This window comes from Macaca nemestrina, chromosome 15, assembly GCF_043159975.1.
Source record: "Macaca nemestrina isolate mMacNem1 chromosome 15, mMacNem.hap1, whole genome shotgun sequence".
Taxonomy (NCBI): Eukaryota; Metazoa; Chordata; class Mammalia; order Primates; family Cercopithecidae; genus Macaca; species Macaca nemestrina.
In genome coordinates this window covers 58995479-59016344 of record NC_092139.1, presented here as the reverse complement: position 1 = coordinate 59016344, position 20866 = coordinate 58995479, and the positions used below count along the sequence as shown (strand labels likewise).

The 20866-nt window shown below is 53.2% G+C and overlaps 1 protein-coding gene across 14 annotated transcripts in view; it reads left to right on the top strand.

Moving 5' to 3' along the window:
* Positions 1–18086, top strand: part of LOC105486721 (ninein like) — a 175883-nt gene extending 157797 nt beyond the window's left edge. For 13 of the 14 annotated variants that reach the window (XM_071079766.1, XM_071079760.1, XM_071079763.1 and 10 more), the window contains 7 exons: positions 696–800; positions 3932–4001; positions 9147–9305; positions 10066–10179; positions 13162–13332; positions 14998–15111; positions 17145–18086. In XM_071079766.1, coding sequence (XP_070935867.1) covers positions 696–800; positions 3932–4001; positions 9147–9305; positions 10066–10179; positions 13162–13332; positions 14998–15111; positions 17145–17336 — 925 coding nt within the window. In that variant the 3' untranslated portion in view covers positions 17337–18086. The other variant, XM_071079769.1, reaches the window with a different exon arrangement.
* Positions 18087–20866: the final 2780 nt, after the last annotated feature.

Genomic DNA, 20866 nt, shown 5'->3' with positions numbered 1-20866 from the left:
CTGGACTCAAGCAGTCTTCCTGCCTCAACCTCCCCAGTAGCTGGGATTACAGATGCATGATGCCACACCTGGCTCCCATTAGTGATCTTCACTGGTAAATCGCCATCTTCCTCTGTCAAATCAATGGCATTACCCAAGCAGGGACTCTCTGAGTTGTCAGAGAACAAAGATGGCCCCAGGCAGACTTGGTTCCCGTAGCGGCTGTCTATCCCTGCCTTTTCCCACTTTGAGATTCACCTAGCAAAGGTTTCCCGTATATCTTGGCCTTCTGATTCCTGTGTTTCTTAGCTCCACGCTGGGTTCACTGCCAGGGATGAGTACCCTGCAGTACCTGAGAACTCACACCCAGCACTGGCACCCAGGACACACATGTGTTTGGTGAGAGGCCACAGATGCAGGAGCAGGTCAGCTATAAACTCAGCATAAGCAAAACCCAAGGTTCTGAGTGCATTTGTGACTTGACAGCGTGGCAGTTTAGAAGCTAAGAGAGCTTGGTTTTCTGTGGCTTGGCTCATGGGAGATCCAAGACCTTAACACCTGGTACAGGAAGAGGGAAAGGAAGGGTGTCTGGCGCCACCTCCAGGGACGGGGAGATGGCAACGCACAGTTCTCAGGACTCCCTGCTGCAGAGCCAGTCTCCGCGACCGCATGTGGCTTCCCAGGTGCTCACCGGTCTTTCCTCAATTTTAACGCAGACTGGAGTTCCATAGACTTTCCGAAGAAAACGCTTTGTTGAAAAACGACCTGGGAAGGGTTCGGCAAGAGCTTGAAGCTGCAGAAAGCACTCACAATGCACAGAGGTAAGGGCCACGCCCCCACCCAGACCTTCTGGGGGTGCGTTTTGCCCTCCATAGAGTGACCTTATGCAGTCTCCATATAGACCATGGGAAGTGTTCTCAGATTAGCCCTGCATTCCAGAAAACCCTAAACTGTGAGCCTTGTTAACTTCTGAACGACTCGGCAGATGTGGGAGGCTCTGGGCTCCTTCCTCGTGTGGGCGGCACCCGAACACCCCAGCTCCTTGGTGTGGGAAGTGGGGCAGGGCGCCCGCAGCATGGTGGGGACTGCGAGCAGAGCCCCAGCACCAGCACAGGCGCTGCTCACCACACGGAGATGCTCCACGTCGCACTTAGGGATTGGGGGAGGCCACAACAGTGTCTGTAGGGGTCAGAGGTGCTCCTAGGCTCCTCTCCTGATAACAGTTTCAGCTCTGCCTTCCTCGGAGAGTCATTGCTGGTTTATCAATTTCAGTGAACAAGAGCTGGGGGAGGGGACGTGTGTGGGGAGGGTCAGGAACCTGAGCACTGAGGCAAGAGAGGATGGGGGTGGGGGTACCAGTGAGAGTCAGGGGACAGGGCAGGGGGGCGCCCACCAGTGAGAGTCGGGGGACAGGGCAGGGGGTGGCCACTAGTGAGAATCAGTCAGGGGACAGGGTAGGGGGGCGCCCACCAGTGAGAGTCAGTCAGGGGACACGGTAGGGGGACACCCACCAGTGAGAGTCAGTCAGGGGACAGGGCAGGGGGCGCCCGCCAGTGAGAGTCAGTCGGGACAAGGCAGGGGGCGCCCGCCAGTGAGAGTCAGTCAGGGGACAGAGCAAGGGGGCGCCCGCCAGTGAGAGTCAGGACAGGGCAGGGGGCACCCGCCAGTGAGAGTCAGTCGGGACAGGGCAGGGGGCGCCCGCCAGTGAGAGTCAGTCGGGACAGGGCAGGGGGCACCCGCCAGTGAGAGTCAGTCGGGGACAGGGCAAGGGGGCGCCCGCCAGTGAGAGTCAGGACAGGGCAGGGGGCGCCCACCAGTGAGAGTCGGGACAGGGCAGGGGGCACCCACCAGTGAGAGTCAGGGGACAGGGCAGGGGGCGCCCACCAGTGAGAGTCAGGGGACAGGGCAGGGGGCGCCCGCCAGAGAGAGTCAGGAGACAGGGCAAGGGGGCACCCACCAGTGAGAGTCGGGACAGGGCAGGGGGCGCCCACCAGTGAGAGTCGGGACAGGGCAGGGGGCGCCCACCAGTGAGAGTCAGGGGACAGGGCAGGGGGCGCCCACCAGTGAGAGTCAGGGGACAGGGCAGGGGGCGCCCGCCAGAGAGAGTCAGGAGACAGGGCAAGGGGGCACCCACCAGTGAGAGTCGGGACAGGGCAGGGGGCGCCCACCAGTGAGAGTCGGGACAGGGCAGGGGGCACCCACCAGTGAGAGTCAGGGGACAGAGCAGGGGGCGCCCACCAGTGAGAGTCAGGGGACAGAGCAGGGGGCGCCCACCAGTGAGAGTCGGGACAGGGCAGGGGGCGCCCACCAGTGAGAGTCAGGGGACAGGGCAGGGGGCGCCCACCAGTGAGAGTCGGGACAGGGCAGGGGGCGCCCACCAGTGAGAGTCAGGGGACAGAGCAGGGGGCGCCCACCAGTGAGAGTCGGGACAGGGCAGGGGGCACCCACCAGTGAGAGTCAGGGGACAGGGCAGGGGGCGCCCACCAGTGAGAGTCAGGGGACAGGGCAGGGGGCGCCCACCAGTGAGAATCAGTCAGGGGACAGGGTAGGGGGGCACCCACCAGTGAGAATCAGTCAGGGGACAGGGTAGGGGGGCGCCCACCAGTGAGAGTCGGGGACAGGGCAAGGGGGCGCCCACCAGTGAGAGTCGGGACAGGGAAGGGGGCGCCCACCAATGAGAGTCGGAACAGGGCAGGGGGGCGCCCACCAGTGAGAGTCAGGGGACAGGGCAGGGGGCGCCCACCAGTGATAATCAGTCAGGGGACAGGGTGGGGGGGGCCCACCAGTGAGAGTCAGGGGACAGGGTAGGGGGGTGCCCGCCAGTGAGAGTCAGTCAGGGGACAGGGCAAGGGGGCGCCCGCCAGTGAGAGTCAGGGGTTACAGGGCAGGGACGCCACCAGTGAGAGTTGGGGGACCGGATGGGGGGCACCCATCAGTGAGAGTCGAGGGACTGAGCAGGGAGGCGCCCGTCAGTGAGAGTCAGCGGGACAGGGCAGGGGGGTGCCCGCCAGGGAAAGTCAGGGGACAGGGCAAGGGGGTGCCCGCCAGTGAGAGTCAGGGGTTACAGGGCAGGGAGGCCACCAGTGAGAGTTGGGGGACCGGACGGGGGGTACCCATCAGTGAGAGTCGAGGGATTGAGCAGGGAGGCGCCCGTCAGAGTCAGCGGGACAGAGCAGGGGGCATTCATCAGCGAGAGTCAGGGGACACAGCAGGAGTGTCCCCTCAGTGCAGCTGGGGAAGGGCTGGGACTGAAGAGAATGTGTGTTCTGGAGAGAGTGGCTTTCTGCTGTCACTACTGTAGCCATATCCAAGGACAACTGTTTGGCCTTTTTTTCCCCAAGTATGCATCTCAAGGTGAGCTTAGCTCTCATAGACAGTAATTCTGAAATGACAGAATTGCCGCGGTGATTAAAGTAGCGAGTCCCAAGCAGGTACCCAAGGATTGCCCTTCCATGACAGCACTTCTGAAATCTCAAAGCTTGTTTTCCTTTAGAAACCGTTTTTTCTCTGGGTTTCCTGAGTCTGTCAGGACCCCGCTGATGGCATGCCTCCGGAGATGCCAGGCTGTTTCAGTCTCTGTTCACTCTGCTGAGTGTGAACTGTTACATGTTTTACAAAAGAAATATTCACGTATTTGATTGAGGAATGTCATGCAGGGTTTGCGTTCTTACAATGCTGGCAGTGTAGATTACTAGAGGCTCTCTAGTAATCTGACAGTTTCACGTTCCTAAAGTCTTCGTGGTTTGGGATAAACCACGGAGGACGGGGTCGTCGTCATCATTAGCAGCGGTAACAGCAGGGACCAAGAGGGATTGGAGAATGCCAGGGGCAGGTGTGGGCGTCTGTACTGTGGCTGCAAACCCGCATGCTGCTCTTACCCTGGGTGCTGACCAGGAAAGAAGGCACTGGTTGGTCACAAGTGGTATCACTGTTAATTGTGCTTCTTCAACAGGAAGGAAATTGAGGTTTTAAAGAAAGACAAGGAAAAGGCCTGCTCTGAGATGGAGGTGCTCACCAGACAGGTGATGTATCGATGCCTGGCATGGAGCTCATGCCACCCTTCTTTTTTTTTATTATTTTGAAAGCGTTTTAAACTTACAAAAGGAAGTGGAGAACATTCTTCTAAAAGACTTGAGAGTGAGTTGCTGACCGGCCCCCAGGCGTCATCGAAGTCAGGAACTGAGTGTGGCTGTGAAGACCCCTGCCTCAGTCAGATCTGCTGGTGGTCCCAAGGATGTTCAGAATCATGTGGCACGCAGTAGTTGGGACCACAGGCATCCCCTGCAGGGTCTCTTTGGTGTTTTGATCTAGAAACTGTGAGCAGCTTCTCACAGACACCGGCAGGCAGGCACTGTCTGTGTTGTGAGTGCCTGAGGCTCTGCACTGGCTCGAGGCCCAGCTGCTTGTGCAGATGACCCGCCTGGGGAGCCGCACGCCAGCATGCTGAGCTCATGTTTTGTATTTTTGGTAGAGACAGGGTCTCACTATGTTGCCAAGGCTGCTCTCAAACTCCTGGCCTCAAGCAGTCCTCCAGCTTCGGCCTCCCAAAGTGCTGGGGTTATAGGTGTCAAACACTGTGCCTGGACACTCCCCAAAGTTTGGGGTTTTTTTTTTTTGTTTTTCGTTTTTTCGAGACTCATTATCACTCTGTCACCCAGGCTAGAGTACAGTGGTGCGATCTTGGCTCACTGCAACCTCCACCTCCCAGGTTCAAGCAATTCTTCTGCCTCAGCCTCCTGGGTAGCTGGGATTGCAGGCATGTACCACCATGCCTGGCTAATTTTTATATTATTAGTAGAGACAGGGTTTCACCACGTTGGCCAGGGTGGTCTTGAACTCCTGACCTCAAGCTATCCGCCGGCCTCGGCCTCCCAAATTGCTGGGATTACAGGTGTGAGCCAGTGTACCCTGCTTACCCCAAAAATTTTATCATGAAAAACTTTAAACACAGGAAAGTTGAAACAATATACAGTGATCATCCATATACCAACCTACCACAACATTAATGCAACTGTTATCAACATTGCCGCGTGCACTTTAGTTCTGTTCATATCTATGTATTTCACTTGTGCGTGTGTGTGTGTGTGTGTGTTCTGAACCATTTGAAGATAAGTTGTAGGCTGGGTGCAGTGCCTCATACCTATAATCCCTGCATTTTGGGAGGCTAAGGTGGGCAGATCACTTGAGCCCAGGAGTTCAAGACCAGCCTGGGCAACATGACAAAACCCCATCTCCCCACAAAAAAAGAAAAATGAGCTGTCTGTGCTGGCATGTACCTATAGTCCCAGCTACTTGGGAGGCTGAGGTGGGAGGATGACTTAAGCCTGGGAGGTTGAGGCTACAGTGAGCGGAGATCATACCACTACACTCCAGCCTGAGTGACAGAGTGAGACCCTGTCTCTAATAATAATAAAAATAGAAAATAAGTTCCAAATGTCGTGATACTCCACTCCTCAACATTTCAACAGGCATCTCTTAAAAGGAAGTGCATCTCCTGCCTTGCCACGTTGAAGGAATGCTATAGCAGTAGTTACCTCATATCAGTATTCAGACCATATTCTCATTTCTCCAGTTATTAAAAAGTGTCCTGTACAGTAAGTTTTCTGACAGTAGGATGCAGCTGGGGGTGCCACGTTGTGTGTAACTGTGCCTCTGTTCAGCCGTGTTTAGCTGTCAGATCAACTTATTGGCATAAACCAGCCACTTGAGTGCATTCATGGCACCTGTGGGTCAGGCATTCAGACAAACAGCCTGCATAGCCGTCCCTACTCTGTGATGCGGGGGCCTCAGCTGGGAAAGCTGGACAGCTGGGGTTACCTAATGGCCAGGGCTAGAGTCATCTGGGGACCCCTTCTGCTCATGTCTGTCTGGGGCCTCTCCTCATGGGGCTGGACCTGGAGGGAGTGTCATGGGGGTGTCAGGGAGCTAGTGTTCCAGGGCAGCTGGTGGGAGGCACGGCTCCCAGGCCCTCCTCGGAAAGTCACTCCACGTTATTCCCACTGAGTCCCTGGAGCTGCGGAGAGGCTTCTCTGCTGGGTAAGTGTTCAGGTCACATGGCAGAAGAGGACGTGGGATGGGAGAAGCTGCTGGAGACTTCTTTGGACGACACATGCCCTGCAGGGTCGCTCTGGTGTTTTGATCTGGAAGACCTGTTTTTCCCCATGACACTGGCTTTTGGAAGAGCCCAGGTACTGGTCCCATGGGCCATCCCACGTTCTGGATCTGTCCAGTTGTTTTCTGAGAGTGTAGGCTACTCTGGTCGTATGTCACTTGTCTGTCTTGTAAACTGGAAATTAGGCCTAAAGGCTGGAGCAGATGCAGAGTGAACATATTTGACACAGATGTCATTTGTTTTAACACACGGCCAGGAGACAACTGCTGACATCTCATGCTGGCTTCTGCAGTGAGAGCCAGATGAGTGCAAGTTCGAAGTTAAGAGGTGGCCAGCGTGAACGCCACCAGGAGCAGATTGCATCTCTGCCTCCTGATGCAGCTCCCTGCACAGTATCTGCCCAGGAACTTGTCACCCGAGTCACAAGGAAGCACCAGACAAACCCCAAATGGGAGGGGATGGAACTGTATTTGTCAGAAACTGTCAAAGTTATGAGAGACAGAGGCTGAGGAGACATTGCACATTTGAGGAGGCTGAAACAACAGGACAGGGCCCGGCTGATCTTGTGCCCGGAAGGATGCTGCCAGGCTCGTTGACAAAATGAAGTGTGGGGACACGGAAGCCACTGTCCTGAAGCAGTAGCTGCACAGTAGCCGTGTGACAGCTGCTGTCCCCGGGAGGCAGGCAGCTGTGGAGGAGGGAAGACGTGTGCGCCTGTGTGTGTAGGGGGGCAAAGCAGATTCTGGGGGGTGTCGTTGGCTAGGAGCCGGGATGGAAGGCAGGTGGGTTTCCGTGGTCATGTTCTAGTCTTGCAACTGTTCAAGTCTGAAATTATTTCCAAATGAAGAGTTTTTTGTGTGTGTGTTTGTTTTGAGATGGAATGTTGTTCTGTCACTCTGGCTGGAGTACAGTGGTGTAATGTCAGCTCACTGCAACCTCTGCCTCCCAGGTTCAACCGATTCTCCTGCCTCAACCTCCCAAGTAGTTGGGATTACAGGTGTGCGCTACCAAGCCCGGCTAATTTTTGTATTTTTGGTGGAGATGGGGTTTCGCCATGTTGGCCAGGCTGGTCTCAAACTCCTGACCTCAGGTTATCCTTCCACTTCGGCCTCCCAAAGCACTGGGATTACAGGCATGAGCCACCACACCCAGCCACCAAATGAAGAGTTTAAATGTTAAAGGTGAATAGAAGAAAATCCACTTTGTGTTTATCTCAAGAACTGAAGGAAGATTCCATTTCTACTCATGAAATCAAGGCTGTCTTTAGAGGGCAAGGTGAATGTGTGTCAGTATTAAAACAGTTCTAATTTTCACAATAAAATGTAATAGAACACGTGAGCTCTATACCAGACATAACTGCCACATGCTTATGTTGTGGTGGAAGCTTCTCTTAACTTCAGGCTCGAGGTTCTAGGGAAGGGATGAGGTGAGGTTAATTTGCAAGGAATTGCATCAGAAAAATTCGTGGACTCCCTAATCTTTTTTTTTTTTTTTTTTTTTGAGACGGAGTCTCGCTCTGTCGCCCAGGCTGGAGTGCAGTGGCCGGATCTCAGCTCACTGCAAGGTTTACGCCATTCTCCTGCCTCAGCCTCCGAGTAGCTGGGACTACAGGCGCCCACCACCTCGCCCGGCTAGTTTTTTTGTATTTTTTAATAGAGACGGGGTTTCACCGTGTTAGCCAGGATGGTCTCAATCTCCTGACCTTGTGATCCACCCGTCTCGGCCTCCCAAAGTGCTGGGATTACAGGCTTGAGCCACCGCGCCCGGCCGAACTCCCTAATCTTGAGTAAATCCAAATGGAAACAATGTCCCAGTTTTCTTATGTGCCTGTAAAACCTATAAAAGCAAAGGCAGTGGTTGTTGGCATCACTCTGGGAAGGTGACGTGTACGTGGTCGATTGTGCTGAGAGTGGGTCAGAGGACATCGCTCCGAACCCCCAAGAGCTGCGGTGGGAAAAAACAAGTAGAAATGTGGTTGCATGAAGATGTTCCCGACAGGTGACTGCAGACAGCAGAGCCTCCGTGGTCCAGACCGCAGGGCCACTTTCCTGCCACTGTTTCACTGCACGGTGCCCTCACAGGTTCACCCACTGAACGTGTGCTGAAATCCACTATCTATGGGGGGTGCTATTGAGAAAAAGCAAAACATACCATTTGTTGAACCCATGTACCCTGCCAAGAGCTACGCTTGTGTGTTCAGTGACAGAGATCAGAGGAGACTTAAGGGATTCATATACCTCAAGTTTAAATAGGTTGCTTTTTTGTTAAAATTGCCATATATTTTTAAATATATTAAAATAATCGTGGAGGAAATGAGAAAAACGTGAAAAGTGTTCCAAACAGTGGTTTGGATGGTCATGGCATCTACTCCGCTCTGTTGGCCTAGATGTGTGTGTGTTTCTCCTAGGGGCCGGAGCAGGGCTTCCTGTCCTCGGCACTGGTGACGTTTGGGGCCAGATGATCTGCGTTGTAGGGTGTCGAGTGCCCCATGCCGTTGGTGCCAGCAGCTTCCTCCATCTCCAGCTGTGATCACCAAAAATACCTAGAGACATTGCCAGACATTTCCTCAGGAGCAAAGTTGTACCTGGTTGAGAGCAATTACAATGATACGAATTGAGCTGCTGGCTTAAAAGTATTTTACGGGGCAAGGTGGGGCTGGGCTCAGTGGCCCACGCCTGTAATCCCAGCACTTTGGGAGGCTGAGATGGGATGATTCCTTGAGGCTAGGAGTTCAGGGCCAGCCTTGGAAACACAGAGGGACCCTGTCTTGACCAAAAAACAAAACCAGGTGGGAGTGGTGATGTGTGCGTGTGGTCCCAGCTACTTGGGAGGCTGAGGTGGGAGGATCGCCTGAGCCTAGGAGGTCACAGCTGCAGTGAACCATGAATGTGCCACCACAGTCCAGCTGGGGCAACAGAGCGAGGGCCTGTCTTGAAAAACAAAACAAAGCAAAAAACTACTTAATAAAAATATAGCCAATGATGGGCAAATATATATATAAAATAAAAATTAAAAACATTTTTTTCTTATGTATTTAAAAACTTGTTCCCCCTAGAATCAGAACTACAAGGATCAATTATCCCAGCTCAACGACAGGGTTCTTCAACTGGGACAGGAGGCTTCTACCCACCAGGCCCAAAGTGAGGAGCATCGTGTGACCATTCAGCTGTTAACACAGAGCCTGGAGGAGATGGCGTGCAGCGGGCAGCAGCAGGTGGGTGGCCTCAGCCGCCGGCAGCTCCACCTGGGCTGTGCTGGAGGCTGGGAGCCGCAGGGTGCGGAGGCGGCTGCAAACAGGTCAGGACAGGTGCTAAGGAGCCTGGAGGGAAGTGAGGGACTTCCCAAGCATGCCTTGGAGAAATAGGTGGACGGTGCTGTGTTGGCAAATCCCAGTATCTAAAGAAAATAGCAGAATAGCTTTACATGCTGCTGACAGAGGAGGGAATTGGTGCAAAGTTCCCCGAGGGCAGTTTGGCAAAATATACACTTAGAGGCTGAAGAAAGTCCACATGCCTTGACGTCATGATTCCTATGGGGATGTTCCCGAGAGCCTTGTGGAAGGATGCAGCTGCAGCATTTTCCTTGCTGTGCTGTTTATAATAGCAAAGCAGAAATGAAATCAGCCGAGTCACCAACAGAAGCTGAGGGAGTCACTGGATCACAGCACAGCCATTGAAAAGCATGTTTTCAAATCACAATTAATGCCCTGGGAAACGCTCCCGCTGTGGTGAGGAGAAGGCGCTTCCTGCAGTGCGTGGCGCGCCCAACACTGTCTCACCAGGGGGATGCGTGTGTGTAGAGGAGGGGCCGGGGATTGGCTGCAGGATACAGGGCCGGCCTTGGTTGGTGGGTTCATGGGGATTTAAATTTTGTAATTTTTTTTCTTTTCTGTAATTTTCTGAGGTTTCTGCACGAATTACATACCAGACTCTTCAGATACTTCTTGACTTGTGCAATTGATTTTTTAAAAACAGAGTGACCAAATCCAAAAACTTAAAGTTGAACTTGAATGCCTGAATCAGGAATATCAGAGCCTGCAACTGTCACAGTCAGAGCTGACCCAGACCCTTGAAGAAAGTCAAGGCCAGGTGGGTGTGAGTGGTGGCTGGAGGCACTGCGTCCAGTCCCAGCCGGGAGCAGCATCACCACAGTGCCAACGGTGTTGCCAGGCCTCCTCCAGCCCAGAGAGGGTGTTGAGCTGGCCTGGACACAGCTGTCCAGGTGCTTACTGGGCCCAGGAAAAAGCTGCTCCCAGTGCAGAGTTGGTTTGACTGTGAGCAAGCCCCGTGAAGAGTGGTGACTCAGTTTACTCCCGAGGGAAGGAGTGCGGTCACCATGCCTTTGGGTGAGCCCTCCACAGAATGGAGGAGCCAGAGGCAAGCCTGGGGACTGTGTCATCAGAACCAAGGCAGCAGGCTCCAGCCCTGGGGGTGGGGTGAAATGGGCACTCATGGACATGCATGACACTGGCCTCTGTACACGCCCCAGGTGCCACACCTGCTGGCCCTGCAGGTGAGAGGCGCGGGAGGTGCAGACACGGGAGGCTGGGCTATGGTGGCAGGAGCTCGTGGTCTGGGACAGACAGGTGTGTGCAGGGGCAGCCGAGCAGGGGCCTCAGGGAGGGGAGCCGGCTCAGGGGATGCTTGTGGAGGGGTGGCTCAAGGGAGAGAAGAGCAGGTGTGTGACGGCCAAAGGTGCCCCGAGGGCAAGTGCCCAGTGTGGACACAGGTGCAGGGCACACTTGGAAGCTTGGGGGCTGCAGAGAGGAAAGGGGGCTGTGGGAAAGGGTCTCTCCCCGCCTTCCTGTGAGGCTTGGCTGAGCCTCTGTACCCAGTCCCCCCCAGTGCTGGCCCTGGTGCCCTGTGCAGAGGCACCCCCTAGACGTCCTGAGACACAGAGGGGTCAGCTGGGCACGGACCCCAGAGCTTTCTGGGGTGCTGTTGGGGCTCCCATAGGCTCTTGGCCTTGCAGCTACAGTCTGTCAATTTCCCAGAGGTGCTCTGCCTATTTGGGGCACCCTTCTCTACTTTTGAGTCTAAAAGGAACCCTGGAAAATTGCCTGGGCCAATTCGAGTCCTTTGAGGCTGAGGAGTAAGACCACCTGAAAAGGCCGGCACTTCCTTAGCACCTGGTGCTGGAGGCACTGCTAGGGCCAAGGGAGAGCATTCCACACCCCTGAGGCCATGCCTGCCGCCAGCCTCTCCGTCGGGAAGCACCTCACCGAGCCTGCCCTGCAGCCATGTGGGTCACCCCTTCTTCCTCATGATTTAGAGGAAGACGCTCCCCCAAAGCAAGTGGCTTCCAGTCAGCATCAGGAAGCTGGGAGCTTCCAGGCTAGCTCAGGACACTCTGGAAAAGGCAGACGGGGCTCCCTAAGAGTGGCCACAAGAGGCTGGGCCTGAAGCTGATGTGGTCACCGTTTCCATGTGGGAGGGAAGCCAGGGCAGTCACTGTCATGCCCATGTGTGGCTCAGGAGGAAGGCCCCAGAGGCCAGAGCAGACAGGAGGGATGGGGCCTCATGGAGGAGCTCAGAGGGTGGAGGGTCTCCCAGGGGAGCTCAGAGGGCAAAGGGACGGGGACCCACAGGGCCCTCTCCACGGGAAGGACAGGAAGGGTGGCTGCACTCAGGGTGGGAGAGGATGCCCCGTCTGAGGCTCTGCCTCACTCCAGCACCCAGAACACAAATGTCCTTGTTTCCAGTGCTCCCCTGGGGACGTCTTTCCCTGTCCCTGTGACTGTCAGGGTCTGTAGACGTGGCCCGTCTCGCGTTGCTGAGGAAGGAGATGAAGAGCACTGGATGGCTGTCTGTTCAGTAGATGTTTACAGGCTGCCCACCATGGGCAGAGACCCCCCTTGGGCTGGACCCAGGCTATGCTATGGAGGGCTTAATTTGTGGGGGTTCGATCCCAGGATGGCGGTGGGGGGTGGTGCAGTCTGAGGACCTGTAAGCATCAGAGCCGAGGGAGTCGGGGTGCGGGCCAGAGCCTTCCTGGGTGGGTAGATGTGCTTGACGCCTGGGAGTCCCGCAGGTCTGGGGGACAGCAGCCAGAGTGACCGTCTGAAGTGAGCCTTCGGGAGAAGGCTGCATTTGGTAGAGATGCGATTTAGAACTGGTTCTTCCCTCCTTTTCTGTCTCAAACCATAAGCTGCCCCCCAGGGCCTGGAAAATGTGGGGTGCAGGTGGCGTCTCTCTGGGGTGACCCCCGTCCTGAAGAAGGGTGAGCTTTACAGTGATGACCTGGCCCCCCACGACGGGCCCCCAGCTCAGCTGAGTCAGTGCAGGGACTACTGAAGGGAAGCCAGGCCTGGCAGTGCGGGCGCAGGGCATTGCCTTCCCTCTTCCTCCACCGTGCGGTGATGCCAGGCCCGGCCCAAACGTGACCTCGATGGAGTGTGATTCCCATGCCGTCTGTGGGGTCTCAAGTGAGTAAGGGGTGGCGTGGCTGGTTCTTACAGGGTGCCAAAGAAATCCTGGTGAAGCCTCCAGTTGGCTGGATGTAAACTGTATTTGGATCTTGCCTCGAGCTGCTTCATTAAAGGGGCTGGCATAGTGGTGCACAGTTTACCGTAACAACTCAGCCCGACTCCAGCAGACGGTGCCGTCCAGGAAACCAGGCGCTGCCAAGGATTCCAGCCCCGGCCCCACCTTCCCTTCAGCAGTCCGTGTTGTCTGGGTAGTCTATGGCCAGTGTAGCCCTGTTTCAGAGTGTGGGGTCTCCGCTGAAAGGACTGGCGTGGGTCATTGAAAAGAATCAGGCCCCAGTGAGGTTCGCTGAAAGCTAACACTGGACGCAGCAGAATCTGAGTGTGACAGGAAGTGAGCGTCACCGTTTTGAGGGTGATGGACACGTTTTCTGCACTCTAGCCCTGTGGAAGCGCTGGCTGACAGCAGCCCGGCTGTCCGAATTCCAAAGAAATGGGCTCCTTCTAAATCTTCAGGTGCTGCTGCATACTCAGGAGCACATGCCCTCCTTGTCCTTGCGGGTGGGGGTGTCCTTGGATGGAGAGGGTGCCCCACTGTGCCACATCTCAGCAGCCCCACCAGAGCTGTGTCCCCTCTTCCGTACAGGTGCAAGGAGCTCACCTGAGGCTGAGGCAGGCCCAGGCCCAGCACTCGCAGGAGGTCCGGCAGCTGCAGGAGCAGATGAGCCGGCTGGTGCCCCAGGACCGTGTGGCTGAGCTGCAGCGCCTGCTCAGCCTTCAGGGAGAGCAGGCTGGGAGGCGCCTGGATGCACAGCGGGTGAGTGGGGGTGCAGCGAGAGGCGGCTGACAAGATGAGGAGGAGGGTGAGGCGGGCCCAGCGGTCCTCAGTTACCCAGAAGCTGCCAAGTGTGAATACGTGAGTCACATATGTAGCATGTCAGATGGTGAGGAGGGCTGTAGGGAGAGGGGCAGCGTGGTTTTAAACAGGGTGGCCAGACAAGGCCTCACAGGTGGCCCCTGAGGTGGTGAGACCTGAAGGAGGTGAGGGAGCGGCTTGGCAGGGGAGCAGCAGAGGCCCTGGGGTAGGGGATTCTTGGCATGTTCCAGGGGAGCAGGGACCGGAGGCCGAGGGCAGAGAGCAGAGGGTGACAGACCGGGCCCAGCAGGTGCCACAGACCGTGCAGGTGGTGGGCGATGGGAGACAGTGGCTCCGAGCATGGACTGTGGAGGGTGGGATCCCGCCCACCACCTCCCAGCTGAGTGACCTTGGGCAAGCGAACCTCTCTGTGCCCGTTTCTCGTCTGTCAAGTCCTGCTGGCAGTGGCGTCCACCTCAAGGCTTATCGGGAGGCATCAATGGGTTGGCGCTTTTAGAGCACTTGAAGAGGCCCCGGCACCGCTTTGCCCTGTGCAAGAGTTTAATTCAAGCCGGGCGCGGTGGCTCAAGCCTGTAATCCCAGCACTTTGGGAGGCCGAGACGGGCGGATCACGAGGTCAGGAGATCGAGACCATCCTGGCTAACCCGGTGAAACCCCGTCTCTACTAAAAAATACAAAAAAAAACTAGCCGGGCGAGGTGGCGGGCGCCTGTACTCCCAGCTACTCGGGAGGCTGAGGCAGGAGAATGGCGTAAACCCGGGAGGCGGAGCTTGCAGTGAGCTGAGATCTGGCCACTGCACTCCAGCCTGGGCGACAGAGCAAGACTCCGTCTCAAAAAAAAAAAAAAAAAAAAAAGAGTTTAATTCAAAAGGCTGAGGGAATAACTCACGCCTGAAATTCCCAACATAGTTCATAGTTCATCAGGGACAGACTTCAGGAGAGATCAGGAGCCAGAGGGCAGGGGACACCCTTATGGAAAAGGAATTGGCACACGACTTGAAAAGTGGGTAACATTTGATGTTTGTAAAGTGTAAATTCTAATGAAGAACAACCTTGTAACATCACACAAAGGGGTCAAGCTAAAGTTAAGTGATGCTACATTATTGACAAAGTTAAGGAGAATCCTCCTAGAAAAAGACAGTAACACAGCGAGGAAATCTCACTTTGGAGTTATTTATGGTTAAAATCTTAGGACCAGTTCTCTGAGGACAAATGAGTCTGCTGAGTCTCCCTGAACGACAAAGAGAAAGGAAAGCTGTGTGGTTTGGGCCAGAACATATTTTTGTTTTGTTTTGTTTTGTTTTTTGAGACAGAGTCTGACTCTGTTGCCAGGCTGGAGTGCAGTGGTGTAATCTTGGCTTACTGCAACCTCCACCTCCTGGGTTCAAGTGAATCCCTATCTCAGCCTCCCAAGTAGCTGGGATTACAGGTACGCACCACCACATCCGGCTAAATTTTGTATTTTTTTTTTAGTAGAGATGGGGTTTCACTGTGTTGGCCAGGTCAGTCTTGAACTCGACCTTAGGTGATCCACCCGCCTCGGCCTCCCAAAGTGCTGGGATTACAGGCGTGAGCCTGGCCACCTGCAACCTTCTTTTATGGCAGGAAGAACATGAGAAACAGCTGAAAGCCACAGAAGAGCGGGTAGAAGAGGCGGAGATGATTCTGAAGAATATGGAAATGCTCCTCCAAGAGAAAGTGGATGAGCTGAAGGAACAGGTGAGTGATGGGTACTGCTGCTTTTGTGCTCGCGTCCTCTTCTGAGCGCTCTCCACTTTTATGGGTGTTCAGGCAGCTAATACAGGAAAAGGCTGTCTTGTCACGGAAGTCCAGGGAACTAAATGCATACCCTACACTGCAGGTGCACATTGCATTTATTTTCCTTCGGGAATGGTTTTAAGATCTGTCCTGTGGGTGTTCACATACACTCAGAAAGGACTCATCCGTTCATTTGTTCCTGTAGTCATTCGGGCGTGCCCGAGCACCTCCGGTCGAGGCTTTCCTAGGTAGACCGGAGATGAGCAGGGCTGAGCCTACATCCCGGACCTGACCCTCTGGAGACAGAGGTAGATGCTTCCATAGAGCGTACATGCCCTCGGGCCATGATGAATGCTCTGAAAATGAGACAAGAGAAGTGGAGGGAGCCGGTGGGGTGGTCAAGGCCACTTTGAAGAGCCAGCATTTGGACAGATGCCCAGTGACCAGCACAGGAAGGTCCAGCTGTGTCCCCGGCAGAGGCCAGGTGGCATTTGGAAGGCTCACTCGGTGGGAGATGGACACATATCCTCATGTCTGGGGGACCCCAAGGAGGGTGCATTCCAGGCAGCGCACAGCCATGGAGGAGGTCGCCATGGCTGGTGTGAACTGGTAGGGCTCAGGTAGGCAGCACCTGTCGTGTGTCCTGGAAGCCAAGGTCAGGGGTTTGGGTTTTATCATAATGGCAGTTAGAAGGCATTGGGAGATTTTAAGTAAAAGCATGACAAGATCTATCTTTTAAAAGAAACCATACTAGGGAAAAAGTCACTTGGGCTGCTATAAGGAGCAAAGACCAACAATGAGGTGCCACAGCTCACCTGATCTATGGATGCTCGAAGTCTAACTCAGCAGGTGGGAACTGACGTGCGGCAGTGCTGTGCCCCGAGGGCTGATGGCACAGGGTGTGGGTGGACCCCACGGGTGTGGGGTGCACACACAGAAGAGGCCTGGCCGCGGACCACATTCAGTTGTTAGGAGATATTAAATGTGAAAACCTGGAGAAGTATTTGTGCTCCATCGTGATCCAGTATGGTTTGGTCTACGTGAGGGATCCCGAGCTCAGCCCAAACTAGACAAGGCATTTGTGGAAGGTGCCCAGTCCCTCCCTGGGGCCACCGTCCTTGCCCAGCTCCCTCCCCTGCTGGTGCCCCCAGTCCCTCTCATCCTTTCTCCCTGGCACACACCCACAGTCCTCAGTTGCCTGTCTGGCCAGTAACACCTGACTTCTGGTTAAATCCTGTGGCTCCTGCACACCTGCCCTGGCCCTGAGCCCAGGCCACAGCTCGGGGCCTCAGTACTGCCTGTCCTGTGGCTGCTTCCTCCCCTGCTTCCCCTGGCTCATGGCCCTGCTGACATCACAGCCAGGAGAGCACACGCAGATGAACCTATTCCACACTCCGACCATCCCAGGGCCTTTTGAGGACTGTCCATTTTGGCCTGAAGTCCCTGAAGTCCTTGTTTCATGGCACAAAGCTGCCTCAAGTTTTCTCCACCACATAGCCCAGCAGATTCTCAATTTCCTCTCATGCCAGGGTAACAAAACTGATTATTATAATGCAGTATTTGTGTCAGTTGTTGTTTTTTTGGAGACAGAGTCTCGCTCTGTTGCCCAGGCTAGAGTGCAGTGGCGCGATCTCTGCTCACTGCAAGCTCCGCCTCCTGGGTTCACACCATTCTCCTGCCTCAGCCTCCCCAGTAGCTGAGACTACAGGCGCCCACCACCAGGCCCAGCTAATTTTTTTTGTATTTTTTAGTAGAGACGGGGTTTTACCGTGTTAGCCAGGATGGTCTCGATCTCCTGACCTTGGGATCCACCCACCTCGGCCTTCCAAAGTGCTGGGATTATAGGCGTGAGCCCCCACCCCCGGCCTTGGGTCAGATTTCTAAGAGCCCAAAACTATGGTTTGCATAAATGTGGGAGGATAAAAGACAGCAGGCTGATCTGTAGCGTTTCTCCACCGGCCTCATGCAAAGTATTGGCTTCCTCCCCTCTCTAGTTTGAAAAGAACACGAAGTCCGACCTGCTGCTGAAGGAGCTGTACGTGGAGAATGCCCACCTGGTGAGAGCACTTCAGGCCACCGAGGAGAAGCAGCGAGGCGCGGAGAAACAAAGCCGCATCTTGGAAGAAAAAGTTCGCGCTCTCAACAAACTCGTCAGTAGGATTGCCCCCGCAGCCCTCTCCGTGTAAAGACGGATTGTTTTCCAGGATTCATTCGGAAGCACATCTTTTAAATTAAGCCACTGTGATGCCTTAGTTTTCCATGGGTCATGAGCCATGAGTCCTGGGACATCTGAGGATTGGGATTCTTTGTTCACTCCCCAGACAGTTAATGCCCTGCCCTGGGCAAGATCGGGGTCGGGGGCTGGGGGAATATGCATGTTGAAAAAGCCTGCGTTTTTATTAGCGGTCCTGAGTAATTTTCCTTGGCAAAATTCCCCGTTTTGCCACTTGTTGGAGGCAGATTCTGGGAGCTGTCAGCAAGGAGCAGCTAAGTGAGCAGTTAAGGACGGCACTTTCCATGTGGCACTTCTGACCCGGCTGTCAGATTGAAATGTAAAATCAGGGCTCTGTACAGTTTTGCCATTTCACTGTTCTGCTTTGAGCTTAGGTTATTAGAACGCTTGGTGGCGGGTGTGTACACACATTCCAGAAAGGCTTCACTCGCTGGGAACGTCAGCCCAGCGAGAAAAGAGGGGAAGCCCCTTCTCCAGGGACCTTATCTGTGGACTCAGGGATGACGGTGTTTATTGCAAATGCACAATCTTTTTCCCATTGAAATGTCATCACACTGGAAATTGTACTATATGCAAAAAAAAAAAAAAGTATAGTTTTATATTTGAAATGTATACAAATTATGGCCATATGGCTGATTGGAATGTACTGCTGTAATACAAAAAGTCACTGTATTTGCAATAAATTCTTTTCTATTAAAATTGACTTCTAAGTTTGTTAATTTTTTAAACTATAAAATATTTCAAACATACAGGAAAATAGTTATATAAGAAACACCCATGTGTCCATCAACATGTGTAAGAATAATATCCTGCCACAGCACTGTGGAGGGCCGGAGCCTGTTCTGTTCTCAGCGTCCACCCTCTTCCTGGGGCATCCGCCATCCCAAAGCTGGCACGTCTTCTCCTTTCTGCAGGAGAAAAATGTCACAACACTGTGGAAAGATAAAGCCTGGAACAGATGGAAAGTTCGTTTCTTTGGAAGATTTGGCAACATGAAGTTGACTGGCTCTTCAGAGTTTACTGATAAATGTAATTAGTCCCAATAAAAATACAGATGTTCCATGCCCCAATCAACCCCAGAATTAGACAAGACATTCTAAAGTTTTTACATATAAACTAAATAAGCAAACAAAACAATTAGGAAAACTCCGAAGAAAGAAGAGCAAGGTATGGGGACTAGTTCTACCAGTTATTAAAATACAGGTCCCAATACAGTTTGTGTTACACGGGTGTATGCATTTGTCAAAACTCATTGAGGAGTGCACTTATTCATTCACTTGGGCTTTTCTGTCTGAGGCTGGAGTAACGACATTGGAGTAACCAGGAGACCTGAACAACATTATCGATCTACTGACATCTAGAACCCACCACACGACACCAGCAGAAGCAAATGCAGCCGAACACTTACCAAGACAGACCATATTCCAGGCCAACGAATCTCAAAAATGTATGAAGATTCAAGCCATACAATGTATGTACTGTGACCACAGTGGAATTAAATTAGAAATCTGTCCCGCAATATGAAGCTGGAAACCATCATTCTCAGCAAACTATCTTAAGGACAGAAAACCAAACACCGCATGTTCTCACTCATAGGTGGGAATTGAACAATGAGAACATTTGGACACAGGAAGGGGAACATCACACACCGGGGCCTGTTGTGGGGTGAGGGGAGGCGAGAGGGATAGCATTAGGAGATATACCTAATGTAAATGATGAAGTTAATGGGTGCAGCACACCAACATGGCACATGTATACATATGTAACAAACCTGCACGTTGTACACATGTACCCTAGAACTTGAAGTATAATAAAAAAAATAAAAAATGAGGTAAAGTGAAAAATTTTTTTTTTTTTTTTTTTTTTCTGAGATGGAGTCTCGCTCTGTCGCCCAGGCTGGAGTGCAGTGGCCGGATCTCAGCTCACTGCAAGCTCCGCTTCCCGGGTTTACGCCATTCTCCTGCCTCAGCCTCCCGAGTAGCTGGGACTACAGGCGTCCGCCACCTCGCCCGGCTAGTTTTTTGTATTTTTTAGTAGAGACGGGGTTTCACCATGTTAGCCAGGATGGTCTCGATCTCCTGACCTCGTGATCCGCCCGTCTCGGCCTCCCAAAGTGCTGGGATTACAGGCTTGAGCCACCGCGCCCGGCCTGAAAAATTTTTAAAAATTAAATTATTACATGTGCCCTGAAAAAAAAATCTATCCCCCAATATTTGGAAACAACATACTGCTGAATAACCCATGAGGCAAAGAAGAGATAAGAGGGGAAATTAGGAAATATTCTGGATTGAATGGAAATGAAAACACAATATATCAAAATTTGTGGGCTAGAGTGAAAGCATTACTTAGGGGAAAAGTCACAGCACCAAACACCCAGCTTAGAATAGAAGAAAAGCCTCAAGTCAACAACTTCAGCTTCCACCTTAAATAATTCGACAAAGAAGAGCAAATTAAACCCAAAGTCAAAAGAAAACAATGATGATCAAAGCAGAAACCAAGGAACAGAACAGATTGGCCATGACATGCTGCAGGCTAGAGTGGTTGTGTTAAGTTTGGTTGGCACGGCCACACTCAGTCACAGATTCCCTACACCCACCAATTCCCTATGCCTGCTTCGTGCTCCAGCAGTAACACAGAGCAGCTGTAACAGGTCATGTGGCCCAGAAAGCCTAATACACAGAAAACATTTGTTGACCCTTGAAATAGAAAACAAAGAATAGAGAAAGTAAACCAAAGGCATGTTCTTTCAGAAGATTAGTAAAACTGATAAACTTCTAGTCCAGTCAGAATAAAAGAAAAAAAAACTTGGCCGGGTGCGGTGGCTCAAGCCTGTAATCCCAGCACTTTGGGAGGCCGAGACGGGCGGATCACGAGGTCAAGAGATCAAGACCAGCCTGGCTAACACGGTGAAACCCCGTCTCTACCAAAAAAGACAAAAAACTAGCCGGGCGAGATGGTGGGCGCCTGTAGTCCCAGCTACCCGGGAGGCTGAGGCAGGAGAATGGCAGGAACCCGGGAGGCGGAGCTTGCAGTGAGCTGAGATCCGGTCACTGCACTCCAGCCTTGGCGACAGAGCGAGACTCCGTCTCAAAAAAAAAAAAAAGAAAAGAAAAAAAAAACTTACTAATATCAGAAATGAGAAGTGATATCCACTACAGGTGATATCACTATAATCTACAGACATACAAGCATCATAAGGCAGTATTATGAAGAACACTTTTATTTTTTGAGACAGGGTCTCACTGTTGCCTAGGCTGGAGTGCAGTGGCATGATTATAGCTCACTGCAGCCTCCAACCCCTGCCTCAGCCTCCCGAGTAGCTGAGACTACAGGTGCACAGCACCACACCTGGCAATTTTTTTTTTTTTCCTGACATCTCACTATGTTGCCCAGGCTGGTCTCAAACTCCTGAGCTCAAGTAATCCTCCTGCCTTGGCCTCCCAAAGTGGTGGGATTACAGGCGTGAGCCACTGTGCCCAGCTC